Source organism: Onychomys torridus, chromosome 23, assembly GCF_903995425.1.
Source record: "Onychomys torridus chromosome 23, mOncTor1.1, whole genome shotgun sequence".
Classification (NCBI taxonomy): Eukaryota; Metazoa; Chordata; class Mammalia; order Rodentia; family Cricetidae; genus Onychomys; species Onychomys torridus.
Genome location: NC_050465.1, coordinates 43,256,943 through 43,279,793, shown reverse-complemented (window position 1 = coordinate 43,279,793; position 22,851 = coordinate 43,256,943). Strand labels below are relative to the sequence as shown.

General features: G+C 44.2%; 1 protein-coding gene across 1 annotated transcript in view; it reads right to left on the bottom strand.

The window, feature by feature from the left end:
• Positions 1-3,402: 3,402 nt before the first annotated feature.
• The window catches only part of LOC118573193 (aldehyde oxidase 3-like), a 91,211-nt gene continuing 71,762 nt past the window's right edge, over positions 3,403-22,851 (bottom strand). The window contains 6 exon segments of the mRNA XM_036173375.1: positions 3,403-3,760; positions 8,266-8,433; positions 15,768-15,956; positions 17,280-17,345; positions 19,442-19,528; positions 19,530-19,557. Of these exon segments, the coding sequence (XP_036029268.1) occupies positions 3,707-3,760; positions 8,266-8,433; positions 15,768-15,956; positions 17,280-17,345; positions 19,442-19,528; positions 19,530-19,557 (592 nt within the window). The 3' untranslated portion in view covers positions 3,403-3,706.

The following is a 22,851-nucleotide window of genomic DNA, read 5'->3' as shown; positions in this document are numbered from 1 at the left end:
CTAATTAATTTATTTTTATTTTGTGGGTATAAGTGTGTGTGTATTGTGCCCCCAGAGGCCAGAAGAGGGCATTAGAGACACTGGAACTGGAATTACAGGTGGTTGTGAACCACCATGTGGGTCCTCTGCAAGAACAGCCAGTGATCTTCACCGCTGAACCATCTCTCCAACCCCTGAAACATAGTAGGTTTAAATACTTTTATTAAGCCTAATGATTTCAAAAAGAAAACCAAATATTCACAACAAAAGGCAGAAAAATATAAAAAAAATTGAGAGAGAAATCAGGAATATATATGTTCCTGAAGACAAAAGCAAACTATTCAGAAAATAAACACGCTAAAACATTGATTAACAAGGCCAATATTTTCTTTGCACATCTGAGTATACAAATACCTAATAATTCCAATTAAGATGTGAGAAAGTTCAAATGAAAGTAGGATTAAGAGTTATGATCTCCAACTTTATCCCCAGAGAATTCTACTTAGGTATTACCAAATCAGCAATGGAAAAACACACTGTAATGGGAAGAATTGTTCAGTGCCCTGTATAGATAACACGAAAAGCAATATGGCCATTACAAATCATGAAGCCATTTGCAGAGAACCCAAGTTCTCTTCCAAGCATCTGCTTCGGAGAGCCCATATTGATTTGTAATTCTAGCTCCAGGGGGATTTGATATCTCAGGCCTCCATGGCTACCTGGCTCATGTGCATACATTCCCCAACACACACACACACACACACACACACACACACACACACACACACACACACAGTTAAAGTAAATCTTTAAAATGCAGGACTGTATGTAAGATGTGTAAATGAAGTCATGCAAATGCAAGACAGTAAGACATGTAAGTGAAGGGCTAATGTTTAGATAATGCTTGAATATTTCCTGGTGTACTCTTTTCCTGGAGTCTTAGGGTTTTATTGCTATGAAGAGACACCATGACCACAGCAGCTCTTATAAAGGAAAACATTTAACTAGGGCTGGCTTACAGCATCAGAGGTTTAGTCCATTGTCATCATGGTGGGAAGCAAGGCAGTATGCAGGCAGACATGGTGCTGGAGAAGGAGCTGAGAGTTCTATAGTCAGATCTGAAGATAGTGGGTAGAGAGAGTGGCACTGGGCCTGGCTTGAGCTTCTGAAACCTCAAAGCCCACCTTCAGTGATGCACTTCCTCCAAAAAGGCCACACCTCTTCCACAATGGCCACACTGTAGGATACAAAGGGCCAGTGAAAGAACACACTGGCCCTGAGAACAGAGCCAAGGAAACACACCCTGCCCCTAAGCAACTCAGGACTTGAAATCCAACCAATCCCTGAGCATGAAATTCAACCAATCTCTGAGCTTGTCCCAAGCTCAGGACTTGAGATCCTACCAATCTCCACCCTGGAAATCTTTACTCTGGAAAGCTTGGCCCCTAAGAAACCCTATATACCTGTTGTTTGGAGATGCCTTTTTCACCCCTGGCAGAGGCAGCCACTCTCCTGGATTCCTCCCTCTCAATAAATCCCTTGAGTGAGGTTTGTTCTAACAACTTTCTTTTCCCAGAGTGGAGTGGAGCAGAGCTGTAACAACTTTTGCCGGAAAAAAGCAGAGCTGTAACATTTTGATAAAGTGGAGCCAGCTGCTACACTTATGTTGGGAAACTTTCCCTTAGCAGAGTAGAACTGTAACACGTTGGTTGGGGAAACTTTCCTTTGCTGGAGCAGAGTTGTTACACTCAGGGGCAGCTGAGCAGAGCCGTTACATTTCACAGAGCAGGGCAGAGCAGAGCAGAGCAGAATTATAACAGCCTGGCTGGGGAAGCCTTGCCCTGCAGGAGCAGAGTTGTTACACTTGCATTAGGGAAACCTTTGCCGGAGGAAGCCCCACTGGAACAGAGCTGTAACACTTCTGTTAGGATACCTTTCCCTTAAGAGCCATAGCTATTCCTTGGCTTCTGACCACCAGGATTTCTATGAGAGCTGTAACCCATTACACACCCCTGATAGTGCCACTCCCTACGGGCCTATGGGGAGCATTTCCGATCAAACCACCACACCTGGGCTCTTCTATAAGCCCCTTCCTGGAACTCACTTTCCTACTTCTTCCTGCCCAAGAGCTCTACTGTCATCAAATGTCCATGCTTTTGTCCTGGGACCTCTTAACTTCTTGGCCATCAGCTGGATAGTATTTCCTTCTGCGAGGTTTGTCTAGCTGTGAATGCTCGTGAAATACAAGGCACAATGCCGGCCTTCAAGAAATGGACAACTGCAATTAATGGATCAATACACATTTTTATTTATTTTTATTTTTATTTATTATTATTATTATTATTGTTATTATTATTCGAGACAGGGTTTCTCTGTGTAGCTTTGCACCTTTCCTGGATCTCGCTCTGTAGACCAGGCTGGCCTCGAACTCACAGAGATCTGCCTGGCTCTGCCTCCCAAGTGCCGGGATTAAAGTCGTGCGCCGCCGCCGCCGCCGCCGCCGCCGCCGCCGCCACCACCGCCTGGCAGATCAATACAAATCACAGATCGAGATGAAGAATACTGAGGGGTGTGGTGAGACTCCAAGGGAGTGGAAGTGATGTGGTCCCGTGGCCGTGTGGCTTTTACCACTGAGTTTCTAACCACAAGTTCTGAGAGCATGTACTGTATGAACTGCCTGCCACCCTTCTGTCTGTTCACTTGGCCCTCACACATGCTGCCCGTGTGCTGGAAGTGCTGTATGTAGGAAGGAGAGGCATCCCAAAATGGAAAGCAGGAATGAGTGGGACGCGGGTAGGGCTTACTGGGTTGTCCTCAAGAGAACGCCATGTATAAAATCAGCCCATTGAAAGTCACAGCCACTAAAACTTTCGTAACAATGAAAACTGTACAAATGAAGTCTGCTGCTGTGTGTGATTCTCATGCCAGAATATTCCAGACTGGACAATTTAAAATAGGCTCTGAATATCAGAACATGAAGTGCTCACACCCTCTGAACCTAACTCAGGGACACACTGATTGCAGTTATTTGGGCCTTTCACCTCAACACAGATTTGTTTTTGGGAAGCCAGATGCCACCACTGCTCTGGCATCCCAAAGCTGCTTCCACAGTACCCTCAAATTCTCCTTCCGTGGCTCATCCTAGAGGCAACGCCACTGTACGTAGCATCTCAGGGAATCTTTGGTAACGGAGAGCCTTAGGAAAAAAAAATCAAATGACTTTCCAACAAACTTGTGCATTAAAATAAGCAAGTGAGCACTCATTTCATAGTCACCAGAGACTGTCAGATCCTAAACTCCACATTTAATCCAGATGATAAATAAGACCACATCATTCTACATACCGCATCTTAAGTCAGGAACTTCAGACACTGTAGGAAAACAGCCACAGAATCCTATTCATTTCTGTTTTTCTTCCAGGAACATATGCCTAGACTAGACATTCATTCTCTCTGTACACCCAGCATAGAAATTCTTCACACAGTGGAAAGGTGCTCTTTATTATCGAATTATATATCAAATTAAACATCGTCTCCGGCTGGAGCTCCACAACATCATTGCTTATAGTGCGTGTGAGTGATCAAAGATTACAAGGTATTTTGTAAATATGAAAATTTAAGAATTGCCCCCAATTTTCTATGTGTTTTAGACAAAGATGTTTATTCTAGTAACCTGGTGAAGCTTTAAATCCATCGGAATATCTGCTTTTGTGCTTGAACCCCAGGCATTAGGCAACTGGGATGGACCATGGCTTATAGCATTTAGAATCCACGTGTGGAACCTAAAAAGGAAAAGTTAAAAAAAAAATACAATTTAAAAACAAAAGAAAAAATCCCCACCTAAAACAATTCATGTAACTAATTGGTGGCAACATAGTTTCTTATTCAAAAAGAATAGAAGTTTCTTATTCATCACAAATTATTTGCTTAACTTGTATAAGAATATGTTTTCTCTTTCTCAACAGGAATTAAGTAATTTTGGCTTAAAAAAAACTAGTTCTTTGGCATAATAATAATAAAGCAGAGACAAAATGTACACAACACTGGCTCCACTGGAAAGAACTGATGGAGTGTTTTTTAGATACAACCGCAGACGCAGGGCATCCCCAATGGTCACAGGATGCCCTTAAGGCCCACCCACCCACCCTCCTTTCCTCTTTCCCTCTTCCCTCCCCTCTTTTCTTTTCCTCCTCCTTTGATAAGGGCTTGTCGTGTAGCCCAGGATGATCTGGACCTCATTATATGGTTTAAGTTGGCCTCTAACTCATGGCCATCCTCTTGCCTCAGTCTCCCGCGTGCAAAGGCCTCCATTCCCATCCTTGTTGTAGTAGTGACTATGGAAGTGAATGTGGGGCAGGGAAGGAAAGAACCAGGGAGAAGCCTTTCCATCCCCACTCAGCCCCGGGCACTGCTAGATTTGGGGGCTATGGGGGCGAAGGCCTCTTGGAGTCTGGGGCACCGTCATCGGGGAAGGGTTATGGTGGTGTGGTGTTTCAGGCCAGCAGTTTGCTCTGCTCATTGTTGCGGTGGGTGTGCTCCTGCCCAGTGTGCACAGGGCCTGGGGACCGCTACATCGAAGGACTGAGCCTGCCTTCTGCCGCTCCTCCCTCAGGTCTGCCTGCCCGCCTGGTGCCCCCAGGAAGCCCACCCGGTTCACTCCTTTCTCTCCTTCCCCTTCACCTCTCCTTCCCTTTTTCTTCTCTTCTCCATTTTCTTTCCCCTCTCTTTACGATTTCACCTACAGGCGAATTTTTATCTGTTTCCACGATTCTAATTGCTAGTTTGCACTAATGACTCATAAATCTGTCTGGAATTCTGCTCTCTAGTCAATCTCTAAAGGTAATCGCTTGTTGGCAAAGTCTGTTGACTAACTGATTACCCGGCTGCAAGCCTAAAAGCGAATTCGCCACTCTCCTTTGCAGGATTTCCCCAGCTGCCCATTGCTGTGAGAGGCGGTACGGCCTTCCCACTCATCCCGAGCACAACCTTGGACTCTCCTGGATTCTCAGCTGCCCCCACTCCACTGAGTGGCAGGCTTTGTGTGACCCTGCCTCGTCTTCAAATGCCATTAGCTTTACCCGGCCAAGTCTTTGTCATCTCTTGACGATCACGAGGGCTCCCAAGCGTTTGCTCTCAAGCTAATTCATGCTATAGCCTTATAACAACAGTATGTATAGCGGTATATACGTTACACCAGGTTACGTCCATGATCACATTACTTCAAAGGCCCGCCTGCCCCGGGGGGGTGGGGGGGGGAGGAAGCGAATTCACATTTATGACCTCGTGTGGGAGTTCAGGCTTGAGTGCTGGTTTACTCTGAGGATTTCCCTCAGCACATTCTCCCCTCCAGGAAACATGCTCCCTGTGTTCTAAGACACGCCTGATGCTTTTCTCCTCTGCCCTGCATCGGTTTTCCACTTTCCCCTGGACTCCTTTCCCTTTTGTGCCCGTGCCTAGCTGTCACCCGTTAGCTGATGTTCTCTGTCACCTTCCGTAGGACTGCACTGGGCCCTGTCTACTCTGGTGTTACTTTCTTTTCAGCCTTATGTCATTACATTCTAAGTCCCAGGAGGGGGAGGTTTTGTTATGATTATCTGTGCCAATGCCTGGTCACAATTTTAAAGGTATGTATAAGAATTAAATAAAATGTGTATAGGCATCTCACCGTGCCCTGATCTCTTTTTATCTTTACTCTTGGAGAGGAATGAGTCTTAATTTAAATATACATACTCACATACAGGTACCTGGACACCTACACCCACACCCACACACACCCTGTAATCCAATTGTAATTGGCTTGGTCCACTTTTAGTAGAGACTATACTAAACATCTTTTACATACATTTTAGAATCTGTTTTCATCAACTCAGGTTTGTACAAGTATGGTGGCGTAGAGAAATTTCAGCTGACACCATATTGAGATAATGGGCCAGTATTTATGTGGTGTCCCTGGCCAAACCTATGCACTTGTCGCGGCTTGCTACCGTGACTCAGTTAAAATTCTTCCTTCAATCAGTTCTCTGTTATGAAGTTGAAGTTCAGAAAATCAGAACACATAAGGCTAGAAACTAGAGCCTATTTGGGGGTATAATAAGATTGTCAGTACAATGATCCTCAAAACATTTGTTCAGTATGAGCCAGTACAGTGATAACCACTTTTAAACACAGGTTCATTTCCTACTCAGAGGGATACAAGTGTGCAGGTATTTTCTTTCTTTTAAAGATGTGGTGAGTGGCTCAGCTGGGATTTGAACCCAATCATCTGATTTCAAAGCCAGGAACCCCAACCACTTTAGTTGGCCATTTTATAAAGTTTAATGATAGAAGCAAGAGAAACAACACATGTCACCTGCCCTCAGGGAGTCTGCCATCAGGTTGGGGATAAAGGCTGGGTAAACAGCTCACAAGTAAGTCATCTCTGCTCCACCTGAGTGTGTAGTTCCCAGTGATGGAGGGTTTGTATTGTAATCCCTGTTTCTGTACCTGTCTTTTGCTAGACGTTGGATTCTTGGGGGCGTGAATGCACATTGTTTACTGTGGCTGACTCAGCCTAGCGCAATGCCTTGCTGCACGTAGTGGGTGTATTGAATGTGGCCGGCTGAGCTGAACAGGTAAACAGGTGGGGGTCCGGGAGGAAGACAGCTTGAGGGGTGTATAAGGTGTTAGGGCTCCTCTCTTCCTTTCTATTTCCCTTTCCTTCCTGAATTTTGGACCTTGGGAAAGATTTTTTTTTTTAAGCAAAAGTTTGCACCCCTTCGTTGGCTCCCTACAGCCTCCAAATCACCACACATGCCAACATCTCTCAGTCTTGACTTTTTCTCCTCAAGTCAAGATATATATGGGATTGCGCCCGGAAGCAACAACAGCCCCACAGAAAACCACGAGTGGAAGCCACCCACACGTGTGTTCTTAAAATTCCAAGTACTGGGCCCAGTGAGGTGGCGCACACCTTTAATCCCAGTACTAGGGAGGCAGAGCCAGTCAGATCTCTGAATTTGAGGCACACGTGGTCTACATAGTGAGTTCCAGTACAGCCAGGGCTATGTGGAGGGACATATACCCTGTCTTAAAAAACAAAACAAAACAAACATAACCTCTAAAGGGTAAAAAATTCTAGTACTCACATTTACCAAAGTGAAATTGGTGGCTATGGCTTTACATGTGGCTGCCAACCCCAAATTTCATGTGCTGGAAGCTTGGTCCCCAGTGTATGGGTGTGGTATTAAGCTTTTGGGAGAGGTTTGATTGGAGGACCTTAGGTCATCAGAGGATGTAAGATGAATTGCTAAATGGTCTTATTAATAAAAAACCCAGTGCCAAGTATTGGGGTGGAAACTGAAAGATCAGGGAAACAGAACAAGCCACAGGCAACCTCACCTCGCCAACTCCTCAGCGGACCCTGTTTCCATGAATCCTCAGACTGAAAGCTTCTGAGTCCTCACCCCTGAGGGTCTCAGTTGAACTGCTGCTAAAAGTTTCTAGTTCCTGGTCCTCATGCCTTATATACCTTTCTGCTTCCTGCCATCACTTCCTGGGATTAAAGGTGTGTGTCCTTCCTAAGCAAAGATATGAGATCTCAAGTGCTGGGATTAAATGTATGTGCCACCACTGTCTGGCCTCTGTCTAATCTAGTGGCTGGCTCTGTCCTCTGATCCCGAAATAAGTTTTACTTGTTAGAATACAAATAAAATATCACCACAGGAGGAGATTTACGTAAAGTTAATTTTAGTTATAGTTAACTTCAACCCAATATAACAAGATATTACCATTCTCATCATATGAATAAAAAAGTTACTTACCAAACCGTCTTTAAAATGTGGTGTGGATTCAGCACACACAGTGCACTGCAGTGTACACTAAGCTAGTGTACACTGCAGTGTACACTAAGCTAGTTTCTAGGCTCTGTGGCCACAGCCACAGCAGCGGGCAATGCCTGGCTTAAGATGTGATATTGAGTAGCCCTCTTGCTGAGTAAGTGGTTAGAGGGGTGGGTTGTGGCTGGAGATTGCTGTACTGTTGAAAGAACAATAGTCTACTGTAGTTCCTTTGGGACCCAAGTGGGAAAAATCATTTTTAACTCTTTAAAACCCACATTCCCTTCTATAAATATAAGAATCCCAGAACTTCCTACTCAAAAATTCTCAAAGCAACTTCTATTTCCCACAAGAAGACATCCTGCTTGTGGGGGCTTGAGAAAGTACTTTTGAACTGACCCATGTCCTCTGTCCCTGCACTAGGAATCATGGAATCGCAGACATTCACAGACAAGATGGACGGGGTCCCATACCAGGTCTGTAAACTGATCCTCGCAGGCCATTCGAATCAGCTCCGCTGTGGCAGGGCTGTTCATCGCCCACAGTGGGGGCAAGCCCCTCTCTTTTCGCGCTGCAGCCACAGCGTCAGCAATAGCGAAGAACACAGAGGAGCCCAGAAACAATCCAGCCTCACCGAGGCCCTGGGGAGGGGAAGACAAAATGAGAAGTCTTTTAGAAACCTGGCCTTGGGCAACCAACCCATGGGGTGGGACACACAGACATGTACATGGACGGACACACACACACACACACACACACACACACACACACACACACTCACACATGCATGCACACACACACACACACACATACACATACATACATACACACACATACACACATGCATGCACATACATACACACATACATATAAACACACACACATGCATGCACATATGCACACACACACACACACACACACACACACACACACACACACACACACACACACACACCATGGAGCTGGCCTGAATTGACTCAGTGCTTCTGAAGGGGTCACCCCCTTTTGGTCCCTATGTCCTTGTAGCAATCTTGCTGGTAGGCGGGTAGGCCCTCTGACAGAATCTGGGCTGTTTATTTAGCTGTGCCCAGTGCCTGGGTCATGCCGGGGTGTAGTTAATGCTTGCTCTACAAATCCACAAAGGACTCAGCATGTATTTTTTGGATTGCCTCTTCCAAACAATAGCCTACTTGGGGATCATTCATTTCTCAAGATGATGGCCTTTCCAACCACCCTCAGGATCCATTCCAGAACAGGCCTGAACTCTGCTACGGGGCCAGTTTCTATTTGTTTAGGAACCTTGTTGGGACTCAAAGGAGCCCCATTCTGGTGGTGATAATCCCAATCCTGGTTACACTTGCCAAATGATGATAGCCTGGCTAAGGCCTGGCATGACCATACCCAAGGGGGCCATGTGGTTGCAGATGAAGCCATCCACTGTGCTAACTGGACTTTTAAGGGATGAGGAAGGTATATGGACAGCTTGTTAGTGGCTGACACTCTTAGTGGGGCCCATGCCAAGGACTTAACTTTCTTGGTCTAAATTAAGTCAACAGTGGGGGTTCAAGCGCTTCCCCAAGGTTCAGAGACTACTATGATGAGTCAAAGCTTTTTCAAGGCACATCTGGAGACTCCAATGTATCCCATGGTAGATGGTGCCTGCCACTGAGAGTCTCTCAGTGCTGGGCAGTGGTGGCACTCTCCTTTAATCCCAGTGCTCTTAGGGCAGAGACAGGTGATCTCTGAGTTCAAGGCCAGCCTGGTCTATAGAGTGAGATCCAGGATAGGTTCCAAAGCTACACAGAGAAACCTTGTCTCAAAAAACAAAACAAAATAAATTTTTTTTTTTTAAAAAGAAAGAAATGACAAGCTTTGATAATACGTGCAAAGTCCCCTAAGAACAAAACAACTTTTCTCTAAGGAGTGATTCTGGCCCAGGGCATCAGTGCAGAAACCACACCTGACTTCCCAGCCTGCTGCCCATGCCTTACAAATTTTGAATTTGTCAGTTCTACAACCATGTTAGCCAATTCCTTAAAATAAATCTCTATGTGTGTGTGTGTACAGATATATAGACACATTTATAGATTCACATTCAAATATACATATAGACACACATGCATACATACCTAACACACATGTCTAACATACGCACATACATGTATCTCCAATACCCAGGAAGTGCCCATTGGTTCTGTTCGTCTAGAGAACTGATACAGGAAAACATTGTAAAGGTATTGGGAAGAGGGAGGAGCTGGCTCCATCCAAGAGGCTGAAAAAGCGATGCAGCTTCACCATGGAAAGGATGGTACAAGAAGCCTTGGCACCGATTGCCAGGGTGACTATGCAGGGCTCTGGAAGCCGTGTTGAGAGCTGTGACTTACTGTCAACTCAAGGGAAGCCACCAAAGGACTTTTTTTTTTTTTTTTTTTACTCTGAATCACATAATGTTCTTTCCAGCCTTGTACTCTGTGGTCAGTCTTTTGTCTTAACAGATCAAGTGGGCCTTAACTCACATAACACGCCAACAGCAGTGACTAGTGCTGAAAACTAGCTGCTGGACAGGTGGGGAGAATCCAAGGCCTTTGAGGACATTATTGTTTTACATATACTGGTCCAGTCAGCTCTTCAGGCCTGCCCTCATCAATAGACGGGTCTCCTTGGCAGTAGAAGCCATTGGGTTCTCATGATATCACCCTTGTCCTCGATGGGTCAGAGTGATGGAGACAGGCAAAAGGGATCTTGTGGCTGTGTTTCTGTATAGTCGTGACATGCCACGATGGGGATATGTTACGAGAAATCTGTCACTGAGCCATTTTGTCCTTCAACTGCACAAAGAAGGCAGTGACAAGGTCACCAAGCCACAGAGCCTGACAGGTTTGCCTTTGCTAGGTGGTCTATCATTGCATCAAATATTATCACATGGCAGATGGCAGTCCCTGTCTCCTTCATGTTCTGGCAAGTCTTCCCACATGTGTTAGACTATTTATGCCTTCCAGAAATTGGGGGAGTGAGTGCCCTGTACTCTGAGTGCTCTGCACGGGCTTAGGTGGCTATAAGTGGCAGAACTGGGGGCAGATGGAGGTTTTCAGGCTTAGACAACATGGCTTAGAGCTGGATGCTCCTGAGAAAGCCCAGTGTCTAGGTCTCAGGGACAGAGATTGACATTATAATCAATTCAGAGTCTACATACCCCCCCAATCTAAGTATACCAGGCTCTAGAATTAATTGTGCCCTAGAAAACTACTCAAACTTCCAGAGATTGGCACGTAAACTATTCCCATTTCCTTAATTTACAAGGAGAAACTAGACTATACACACATTCTGGGGTTGGCGACTTTCCACCATCAAATCCACAGGGGACGTACTTGGTGATCAAAGGCTCCTCAAGAGGCTGAAATTAGCCAGAAATACATGACTGATTGTCCATTATGGACACCAGGAAAGCCTTGATGAACAATGCCACCACCTTGACCCAAAATAGGGATTGTATCTTTCATGGTTAAGGCTAAACTGTCATATTCAGGTATTATTGAATATTCGATGAAAGACTGAACCTGGCATGGATGAGCTCTTGCTTATTAGTTAAACAATGCCACAGAATGATTGATTGCCTCATCTTTATTGTTAACCTAACTGGATTAGCATCACCTAGAAAACTGGGGAGGCACATCTTTGGATATGTTTGTGAATACTTTCCCAGACAGGATTAACTCAGGGGTGTAGAGAGCTGATCTGAACGTGGGTTGCACCATCCTGTGGGCCAGAGTCTCAGAGAAAATAAGAAGGGGACAGAGGAGAAAAGAAACCCAGAGTCAGGACCCCTGTTTCTCTGCTCCCTGGCTACTGTGAGCTGGTCTCTCTGCTATAATGTAGTGGATCTTCTGAAGCCACGATTCAAAACGAATCTTGTTTTTTTTTTTTTTTTTTTAAAGAATCTTGCTTTTGTTAAGTCCTTTCTGCCAGGTATTATTCGTCACAGCCACGCACAGGTGACTGACATACCTAAGTGACATTAACAGCTAACCTCGTCCTTAGCTGACTTTGAACAGACCACTGCCACACTTTCTGCACAGGTAGTGTTCTTAACCTTGCGGGTCTACAAAGTCCTCACGTCCATTGTCACATTTTAGATATGGAGAGCGAGACTCTGGTAACTTATAAGGAAGGAATTGGGTCACATTCCCAAGCTTTATAACATGCCCTAATGCGTCTTATATCAGTGTCTCCCACACACTGGTTGTGTCTACTGGTTACTGTTGTTGGAACATGTCTGCCCAAGGTCATGTGCTGACAACTCATTCTCTCTACATTGCAAGGTAGGACATTTAAGAGGTGGTTAGGTCATCAGGGCTCCACCTTCATGAATGAATGAATGTTATTGCAGGAGTGGATATGCTATAAAGGTGAGCTTGGCCTTTTTTTTTTTTTTCTGTCTTACCATTCTGTATCTTCTACCACGGTATAAAGCAGCAAGAAGTCACCACCAGAGGTGACTCATTAATTTTGGACTTTGCCAGCTTTGAGACTGAACTAAGTTCCTTGTAAGTTACCCAGTCTCAAGTATTCTGATACAGCAACGCAAAAGACATTAAGTCAGCAAGCTGTGACTCTTCCTGCTATGCAGGTTACGGGATGAGCTCTCCTGTCCTGCCGTTTGGTATTGAGCAATGTCACAGGTGTCCACCGGTCCTTATTATGCAGTACTCCCTCACTGCCTTAGAAGGCACCCCCTTTCTCCTGGTTGACATGAAACAACCACATGACTTAGGTGTGCACACCTGGGGTACAGTCCTACACTGATAATGATATTTTGGTCAGTGATGGACAGGACATGCAACAGTGGCCCCGCATGTTTATAAGGGAGCTCGATAATTTTATTGTTTAGTGACATCATGACCAGGTGACACCATGGCACCACATGTTGTCCAGGTGTTTGTGAGAATGCTGGTCTAGACAGGATACTGCTCGGCCAGCTGTACAAAACCTCAGCCTACAAGTACACACCGTACACAATACTCAGTAATAAACAACCGTGCTTTAGTTTCATGTTTGCCTTATTTTGTTGCTATTTTAGAATACACTTAATTCGTTTGAAAAAGCTGACTGTGAACCGGAATGCTGTGTCATATTGGCAGCAGCTTCGTGTAGCAGGATTACTGTGTTTCCCATGTACATAGAGGACTGATGCATTTAAGTTTGTGTAGTATGTGCTATGATCTCCCTATGGAATCACCGAACACAACTTTCTTGGAACATACCCTCATTGTGAAGTGATGTGCAATTGTGCTGGATTGTGGAGAAGCACCCAAGCTGAGTGCTGAGGCTCAGTCTATCCACATGTGCAGATGAAGTCATAAAAGCTACAGACTCTCAGAGGACAAATGGCCCTGAGGTCCAAACACTATGCTAAAGGACAGCTTGACAAGCCCAGCCGTTTGATGAGGTTCTTCCTACTCTTCTATGGCCCCAATGGGGACAGTGTAAGGTGGAGGGGAGGAGGGAGAAGCCAGGAGACAATGCTGGGTAGTGTTCTACGTCAAGAAGTGTCCTCTAACCTACACTCGGGTTGGTTGAAAATAAACACCTGACAGGTGGAGCATAGTGAAGGTTTTGAAATACCATGTGACCTTCTCCCCCGGCTGCACAAGGTCCCTCTGGCAAGCAGGTGGACTATTCCAGGGTTACAGACCATCATCATCCAGGAGGACAGTGTACCACCACTGACCTCCTTCTCAGGGTACGAATAGGAACATTCTCCTGGGAAGAGGCAAGTGCAAGGATCACAGGCCATGTTCATGGCCCCAAGCAGGGGCTGCAGCAGTCCAGCCTCATAAAGATGTGCACAGAGTTCCACAGGATGTTGCTTGTCTCTGGTTCCAGCCATCTAGTTCACAAGAATTGGCTTTTCCCAGAGCAGGCTATTTCAATGCTATGAAAAATGGATTCTGGCGAAATACATTGTGATCCTCTTAATTTTCCTTCAGTGAAGTCCAGTTAAAAGAGAGAGAAAAAATCTCATGTGGTGATACACACCCCTAGTTCTTGAGTAGCCTTTTATGAAGGCATTCATAATTTATGAATTATGAAACTAAAAATTGTTTAGTTTAGGCAGGTGGTGGTGATGGCACATGCCTTTAATCCTAGCACTCAGGAGGCAGAGGCAGGCAAATCTCTAGGAGTTCGAGGCCAGCCTGGTCTAGAGCAAGTTCCAAGACATCCAAGGCTACACAGAGAAATCCTGTCTTGAAAAACCAAACCAAACCAAACCAAATGAAAACAAACTGACCAACCAACCAACCAACCAACCAACCAACCAACCAACCAACCAAAAACCAGGTATTTAGTTTGAAACTTACTCTGGGATGGATTTAAGCTTGTGACATTTGTTAAGGCTAAATGAGGGGTTTACACCTCACTCTATGTTGCTTACAAGACAAATTATATCGAGAATGCTTCTGACAAGAAATAGTATATGCATAATTCAGAGCAGTGTTTCACCAAATTTCTTTTTATTATAAACCATGGTAATTGTCTCTTATTAAACTTCCTTAAATTGGTGATTGGTGATTTAGTAAGTTAATTTTATGATTCTCTCCTAGGCTGTTCACAATATTCAAGGTATTGGGTGTGTGTGTGTGTGTGTGTATGTGCTTTGTGTGGAGTGTATGTGTATGGTAGTGGTGGGGTGTGTGTGCCTGTGTGTGTGTGTGTGTGTGTGTGTGTGTGTGTGTGTGTGTATGTGCTTTGTGTGGAGTGTATGTGTATGGTAGTGGTGGGGTGTGTGTGCCTGTGTGTGTGTGTGCTTTGTGTGGAGTGTATGTGTATGGTAGTGGTGGGGTGTGTGTGCCTGTGTGTGTGTGTGTGTGTGTGTAAACACAGAAGCCAGTGGATGACATACTTTTTGGGGATAACCTTAGATGTGGTTTGGATGGAGAAAGACAAAGATCAATTCAACCCATCTAACGCATATACTATATGTTTCTCATGTTTAGCCCCTGCTTTGGGACTGTAAGATTCAAGGGGGCAATACAGCTGTTTCCCCAGTGCTCGCAGCTTGCTCCTTACTAGTGGGCAAGGTTATGCATCTATAGAAAGACATTTAAAGTTGGGCAGAGAACTAGGAATCGCCAGTAACAAAAAGCAAAGCACGGGCAGAGGCACACAGGAGAGGCAAAGGTTGTGGGCCCCCAGAGACCGAGAGGGGTCAGTAGAAGAAATCCATGAGAATTCCAGTAGGTTAAGGGCTAGAGAGGTCCTTCGTTGTACCCAGCAGCACTGAGGTCTCTGGGGACAATAGTTGAAACAGCATGGTGGGATGGAAGGCAGAATACAGAGCTGAGAAGTGAGTCGGCTATACGCTACATTAACAAGCCCAAATGTAACGCGCGATCTAGGGCGTGAAATGACTTTAGTGGAGAAGTATGGCCTTAGCCTTATTTACATTTCTCCTTTCACGCCCCCATCTTCTCAGGTTTCCACACATTACAAACAGTGACCAATTCTTCAGTTCTGCAGGTGGAAAGTGCTACCATGACTATTCAAAGGATGATTTGTTTTTGTTTTTGTTTTTCAAGACAGAGTTTCTCTGTTTATCAGTGGCTGTCCTAGATCTCTCTTTATAGACCAGGCTGGCCTCAAACTCAGAGATCCACCTGCCCCTGCCTCCCGAGTGCTGGGATTAAAGGTGTGTGCTGCTGCCGCCGCCGCCACCACCACTACCACCACCTCCTGGCTACAGAGGAGGATGTCAATCCAGCCTTTTTTGTTTTGTGATACTGGGGATAGAACAGAGGGGCTTGTGCATGCCAATCAAGTGCTCCTCCACCGAGCTACATCATCACTCCTACACTTGATCTTAGCCAAAAGGCCAAGAAGCGATTACATCATCTCCTCTGTCCACTTTCTTTGGCTACTGTTCAAAACATGTACAGATAAATGGCAAGCTGAATGAAGCCTGACCATATGTACTTACCTTAGAAGAGTAGATGGCTTTTGGATTTTGGGTTGGTGTCAGCAGGGACACATGAAATTCTTCAGGGATGTCGGTAACTGAAGGTATTTTGTACTGGCTTGGACCACGGGTGTATAGGACTCCTTCAGGGGAATATTTCAGCTCCTCTAGAGTATAAAGTCCAAGACCTTGAACAAAGGCGCCTTCAATCTGAGACACAGAAATGGATGAATATCACTTTTTAAATGATGTGCTGAGTTTCTAAGCATCAGCAAAGGATGTCATCTTTCAAAAGACCGATTCCCTTTGGAGTCTAGGTCTCCTAGCTCCACATGTTCTACCTGCAGGTGTGAACAATGGCCTCTGAAGCCCCTGGGTAGATTCCAGAAAACAGGACTTGTTGTAGAAACAATAATGGTTGGATAAGTCATTTGCACAGCAGTGATGTCTGATGACCCTGTGGGGCTTGTAACAAGTTATTTGTAGCCCAAGTCATTTGATGAATGCAAAGACAGCTCTTTTTCTAGTTGCTAGAATGCCCATTCTGAGGTCAATAGCAGGTCTTGGATCTGTTTTCTCTCAGGGAAGAGTTTCTTAGCAATACCCTTAGCAATGGGTTTGTATCAGATCACCTCTACATCCTTTGCCTCATTCCAAAGTCTAAAATTTTAACATCATCTCATCATTATTTTTTAGATTAATAGCTATTTGAGTCGAATCTAGTTCCACAAAAATGAGAGTCAACAAAAAACACAATGTTTTCCAGAGGACCTCTGTTCCATTCCCAGCACCCACATGGTAGCTCACAACTGTCTGTAATCCAGTTCCAGGGAATCCAAAGGCCTCTTCTGGCCTCTGTGGGCACCAGGCACACATGTGGTCCACAGACATGCATGTAGGCAGAACACACACACACATAAAAAATTTAAAAATGTCAATGTTAGGAACTATAAATGTCTACAAATGTTAAGTGGAGAGAGACTCTCAAACACTGTCCCTGTTCATATTGTAATGTACTGAGTATTGGGGTTACATTAAAACCATAGTGAATACACGTGTGATTCTTCCCTATGGAGTTAAAGCCCCCAAGTTCCCCATTCCTGCTCTCTCCTCTCTCTTCCTCCTCTCTCCCTCTCGTGATCCTGATGCTTATGTGGTTTCAACTACCACTGCCCCTCCAACCACTTCCAAACATCTGACTTCTGCCCAGGGCCTGAAGACCAGTGTTCTTCTTGGTGGTTTCACTGGGGTCTCTCATAAGCAACTTCAAGTCAACACACCCAAGTGGAACCCACACTCCTGTCTTGGAAGTGTGCACCCTTTTACTTACATTTCCACTCCTTGGGACACATTATTATGTGTAAAACAATGAAAACACAAAGACAGTGAAAAAAATCTTAGTGAAGAGACAAACTATTTAGTGATACCCAGAAAACAAAGAGTTGCTTCCTTCACTCTGTATCCAGAGCAGGTGAAAATGTGGTTAGTGTTTGAAGTATTTGGATAGTACCTCAGCAACAAGGTATTGCCTACCTGGCCTATGTCCACAGCAGGGTTTATACTGAAAGATCCATCCATAACAATGTCAGTTCTGATGTTCTGTGGAGAACAAAAACATGATTGCTGTATATACTCCTCTTATAAACAATAAATTTTCTTTGATTAGGGCATAGAAGGTGATTCTAAAAGGCCACGACAAAGTTCTACTAACTGTAAAGGTCATAAAAATACCATCCGTTATTAATTAAGAGGTGCTCCTTGGGATAAATACAAAGCAGGTATTGTTGAGCAAGTGATGACCATAGAGTTATTGACATGGAGTCTGCTAGAATTTTTAAAGTTCACAAGTACCAGAGATGAGTCCACCTTCCTACAAATCTGAGGTTGTGAAACTTTACCTTGCTCAATCTTAATATTATACAGCCACCTGAAATGATGGTTATGAAGTAATAATGTGTAAATAGTCATGACAGCCAATGAAATAGAAAAAAACAGGCTGTAAAATTATATTCACAGATGAGAACACTTATCAAAACATCAAGGTCCAGTAACCAAGATGTATTATTTTGACTAACCTAGTTAAAATATACAATCAGAACTCACCAACATGTCCTAGCTCATTCTAACACAGACTTTCCCTTTTCCCCTCTTAAAATTAACACTTGCATAACTGTTTGCTGCTGTTTCTGCCCAGTTCAGATTCAGGCACCTCATCTCTTTGTAATTTGTTTGTGCTTGGACCAACACCACCAACAAAAAGTAAATTATCAGAATTAAATATTCTAAAAATACACTATTTTAAAATAGTAATATTGTAGAAGAGATTTTAAAACATGTTGTTTTGTATTGAAAATTTGTGGTAGGGGGGTTGTCTTTTAGGATTAATAAGTCATCCCCTGTACTATGTTTTTGTTTTTTGAGACAGGTTCTCACTATGTAGCCCAGGCTGGGCCTGGAACTCTATGTAGTGCAGGCTGGCCTCAAACCCATATTCTTCTGGTTCTATTGGCAATGGGCTGAAAAGGATGCAGCTTTCTACATCCTTTATGGTTTATGGTCATCATCTGGTTCCTTGTTTAAATCAGGGTTTTCTTTAACCCAAGGGGACAGTGCTTCTGGCTGGTCACTTCCTGGGTTCCAGGTGGCCATTGCAGTTTTGGGAAGCCTTGGATCACCTTGGTAAGAGTGGATTTCAGCCCCTCCTCATTGCAGAGCTGATTCATGGCTGCCCTGGCTTGTTTTCCCTCTTACAGTGTGGCTGGTCTAAGGCTTTAGTCTCTAGTGTCTATGAGATCACCCTCCACAGGCCAGAGAATGAAACCTTACAGAATGTCACTATCCCAGTGTCACTAGGCTAGTGTACGATACTGCAGAACAGGCCACGTCACGCTGGATTTCATACCTTGGGACAGAGTGTCAGCTATCCTCAGTGTGGAGATGCTGCAGGGACCTGAATTCCTGCAGACACTGCTTATAAGCAGTGGTCCTTGTCTATCACCAGCTCTTTGGTGAATTGTCCTTAATGCACATTGGTATACTGTAGATGAATGGACAGTAGCTTGCTCTTTGGGGATGTTCGTTTTTAAATTTCTTTTGTGCAAAATCTGAAACTACCGTGATATGTTGAGAACAGTATTGAGCGAGAATCTCGATTGTGTTCTTGCTACACCATTTAATAATGGTCACTTGGACTTGGCCAGTTAACTCCTGGAAAGCTCCCATATTCCTATCTGTAAGTGAGAGGATCAATAATAATTTCTAGCTCATGGAGTTTTTAATGGAGCTTGATGAGGCAAGTTACTGGAAGGTTCTTCATTGATTTCAAAGGTGTGTATACAAAAGCAAATTTCTGTTCTACAGTTATTGGCAGACGACAACAGAGACCAAGAATTCATAACTGAACTTATGTGTCCTGGCTCTGGACAAGGAAAACCAAATGGGACAGAGGTCCAGTCACCTAAGTCAGGATGACCACAGCTCTCCTTTCTCACCTCTTCCCCCTCCCACCACCAAGGGCCGTTCATCTCCATCGAAAACATGCCTGCACCTGTCTCTTCCCTCTCATTCCCTAGGAACACTTGCTTGCACCAAAATTTCTGTTTACTAACTATTTGCATGTGATGCTCAAATGAAGGCAGGCCACATCACCGTCATAAACACACTGACTACGCTGGTCGCACGTGTTTGCCACTTACCTTGTGAGCGCCGGTCAGACAATCGATTTCAACCTCAGAACAGGCGGCTCCAAAAACAAAATAGGGAAAAATGTCACCTTCTCCCTTTCTCCCAGTCCATGTTGGCTTGGTAGCCCCTGAGAAGACAGACGCAGCCAGTGGTCAGGACAGGGACTTGTCAGTGAGACTGTCTCTAAGAATATGGAGAAGGCTGGGCGGTGGTGACACACGCCTATAATCCCAGCACTTGGGAGGCAGAGCCAGGCGGACCTCTGTGAGTTCGAGGCCAGCCTGGGCTACAGAGTGAGTTCCAGGACAGGCGCCAAAGCTACACAGAGAAACCCTGTCTTGAAAACAAACAAACAAACAAACAAACAAACAACAACAAAAGAATATGGAGATAAGAGAAATCCAGGTGGCTTCGGGAGTAAATTATTCACAGAATGTGGAGCCTCTGAAAATCCTGCAAAGTACACTTGGTCTGGAGGAGAAGGGACATTGCCTACCATGAGGATGGAGGGGCATGTACTTCATGTGAGGTTTCAGTAAGAGACTCCACTTTTAACTTTAAGCAAGCATAAAACCTTTAAGACCTACACTGTTTTAAAAAACAAAACAAAACAGAACAAAAACCCAACATCATTCTAAGCGATCACAACTGTGAAAAGAAAGTGCACACGGTTTTCTTTTTGAAAAACAATTCCTTGTCGGCTGGAGAGCCGTGGCATGGAGTGTGCTTTTTGTTGGAAGTGAGGCTAAAATGAATTCAATGACAGCATCTCTCAGGTCTGGAGGCAGGTGGCAATTTCTGGTTCTGAAGTTACTGCTGTGATGTTACAGGAGGCCTGATCCAAATACCTTTTTGATTTAGCATTGCTTTGCAAATTATGTTTAGTAGTCATGGGGTTAAAAGGTCCAGAATCTCATTAAGAACCGTGAAAGCTAGAAGGGGTGAACATGTCACTAAAACTGTTTTCATGTGGCCGGGGCAGCTCTCTTCAGTGAGGGACAATTACTATTGATGCTGCCTTTTATCTCACAAAGGTGGACATCTAGGTCCCATGATCAAGCCTTTCTCTCCAGCTTTGAAATATTTTCTCTGTAGCCAAGTTTTCACCTGAGACCAAAGCATTTGGACTCATTATCCTGCAGAGTCTGCTAAACATGCCAACTTACAAACACTGGCTTGAAAAAACCCCACAGATTCCTAATTCGGAGATTTATCACTTATTTGGGCATTGTGTGGGTCCATAACATCAGATAAACCCTTATAAACAAAGATAGCCACCATCCCTTCCAGAACTTTCTCTTCTTCCCAGTGACACTCTGTATCCATAAAACACTGAAACCCTGACCTCCCTCTCTCGCTAACAGCTACTACTTGGCTTCCAGCCTCAGAATTTGACTTTTCTAGGAATATCATGTAAGCGTTATCATTTGGTATTTGTTCTTCTGTGACTGCCTTAAATAAGGGGTGTGAAGGTGTGTGTGTGTGTGTGTGTGTGTGTGTGTGTGTGTGTGTGTGTGTGTGTAGGTTAGGGATTATACCCAGAGCTTTGTACATGCTAGAGAAGTACTCTACTACTGAACTATACTCCAACCCCCAATTTTTAAAGCCACTATGAATCTATATTCATTGACCATGTGCAGGTTTTGAATCTTTGTGTATTGGTTTCTATATGCACACGTGAATTCTTTCTCATCCCTCCCTCTACCCTTACTCCATGAAGAAACTTCACAATTCATTCTGGAGTCCGAAGCATCTCTTGGCAGTGTTTCGTTCCTATTTCATTGCAATTATTCTAAAATTATCTCACACTTGAATCATTGTTTTTACAGGTTAATTTGTTGGTTTTTTTTTTTTTTTTTTGAGATAGGGTCTTGCTGAGTAGTACAAGTAACCTAAAATTTGCTGCGTAGCCTAGGCTGTCTTAAAACTCTTGATCAGTCTTGGAAGTGCAAGAATTACAGATGTGCACCCCTGTGTCTGGTTCACTTAGAACAATCTGCAGACTCTGTTATTATAAACTCTTTAGGGATAAGTGCCTCCAGGTGAACGGTGCAGCAGTAGCTGATGTGTTTGTAAGGCTGCATGTCCTAGCACAGGTCATTGCTCTGAGAAGCTCTGTACCTGGCCTTGGCTCCAGCCACACATATGCAACTCACCTCTTCATATGCTGGCACTACTCATCCAAGAGCTCACAAACCATCAACCCACTATAAGGCACTTTGTCAGTGAACATGTCTATAGCCATGTCACCATGGGAAAGGGGGTGGCCAGATCTCTTTAGTGTGTTTTCATCAGTGCAGCTAAGTAATCTGGGAACTGTTGTTCCAAGCTGTTCTTTCACAGTATATTTTGGTACATCCACCAATATGAGAAAGGTGTTATTTGACACTGTCATTTGATTAGACAACACTCTCTCCTTAGTATGTTGTGGGCCATATGCTTATAATAACACATCACTAGGATTCTTGGGTTGATTCTCCACAAACTAACTCTAAAAAGTTAAAATGCGCATGTCCAACTTGGATAAATAAAACACAAGAAAATCCACAAAAGAAGGTTTTTTTCATTAGCCTTGTTCAGAACTCAGCTTCTGTTTAATTGTTGGGCAAATACATGAACAATCAAAACCAAAACCACCACCATATTCATAACCATAACCCACACCTCGCTAGCTCCTGGTGTACCACAGGATGGCTACCACCCTTCAAAACCACCACTCAGGAGTGCCCCTGTTGTCCATGGTCTTGTCTATGAGACTAAGCAAAGCTGAACACTCTCTCTGATTTCTAAAGGTGACCCTTTCCCTGAGTGACTGACACTTGAAGATTGCCTCAATATGAGCCGTGTCTCATCAGACACACCAGAGCTAGACACCAGCAGAACACACCACTATTTCCCCACAAATAATAAAAGACGTGCCCATGTGTGCTCATGGGATAAGAGCAGGCTTAGTGTTCTGTTGCCTCTGGTGAGATATCTATTGCCTATTTGGACAAGCATCCTTGTCTGAGAAACTGTTAACTTACTTTGCACAACTTCCCATCCCATTTGTCTAGAACTAACTATTTTGGGCTTTGGCTTGACTCATGGCCTCTATAAACTCCCATATGACAGGAGACAGGCTTCAGGGCAAGACTTCTGAAGATCAAGAGTACTGAGAAGCACCAAATCCTGGGTCGTATTACATATCAGGACCAAAAGCATAAGTATTAAGTTCATGTTAGACTATATAAAAACTTGCTAAAGTCGCTATGTCTTGAGCTGTCCACTCTACACACAGGAGCATTAGCAAGAAACCTTGAAATCTATAATAATATACACCTATGTTATATAATATGTGTATATAACATAATTTGTACATAGTGTGAATAAGAAATTGCATTTAGGGCCAGGTGGTGGTGGCGCACACCTTTATTCCCAG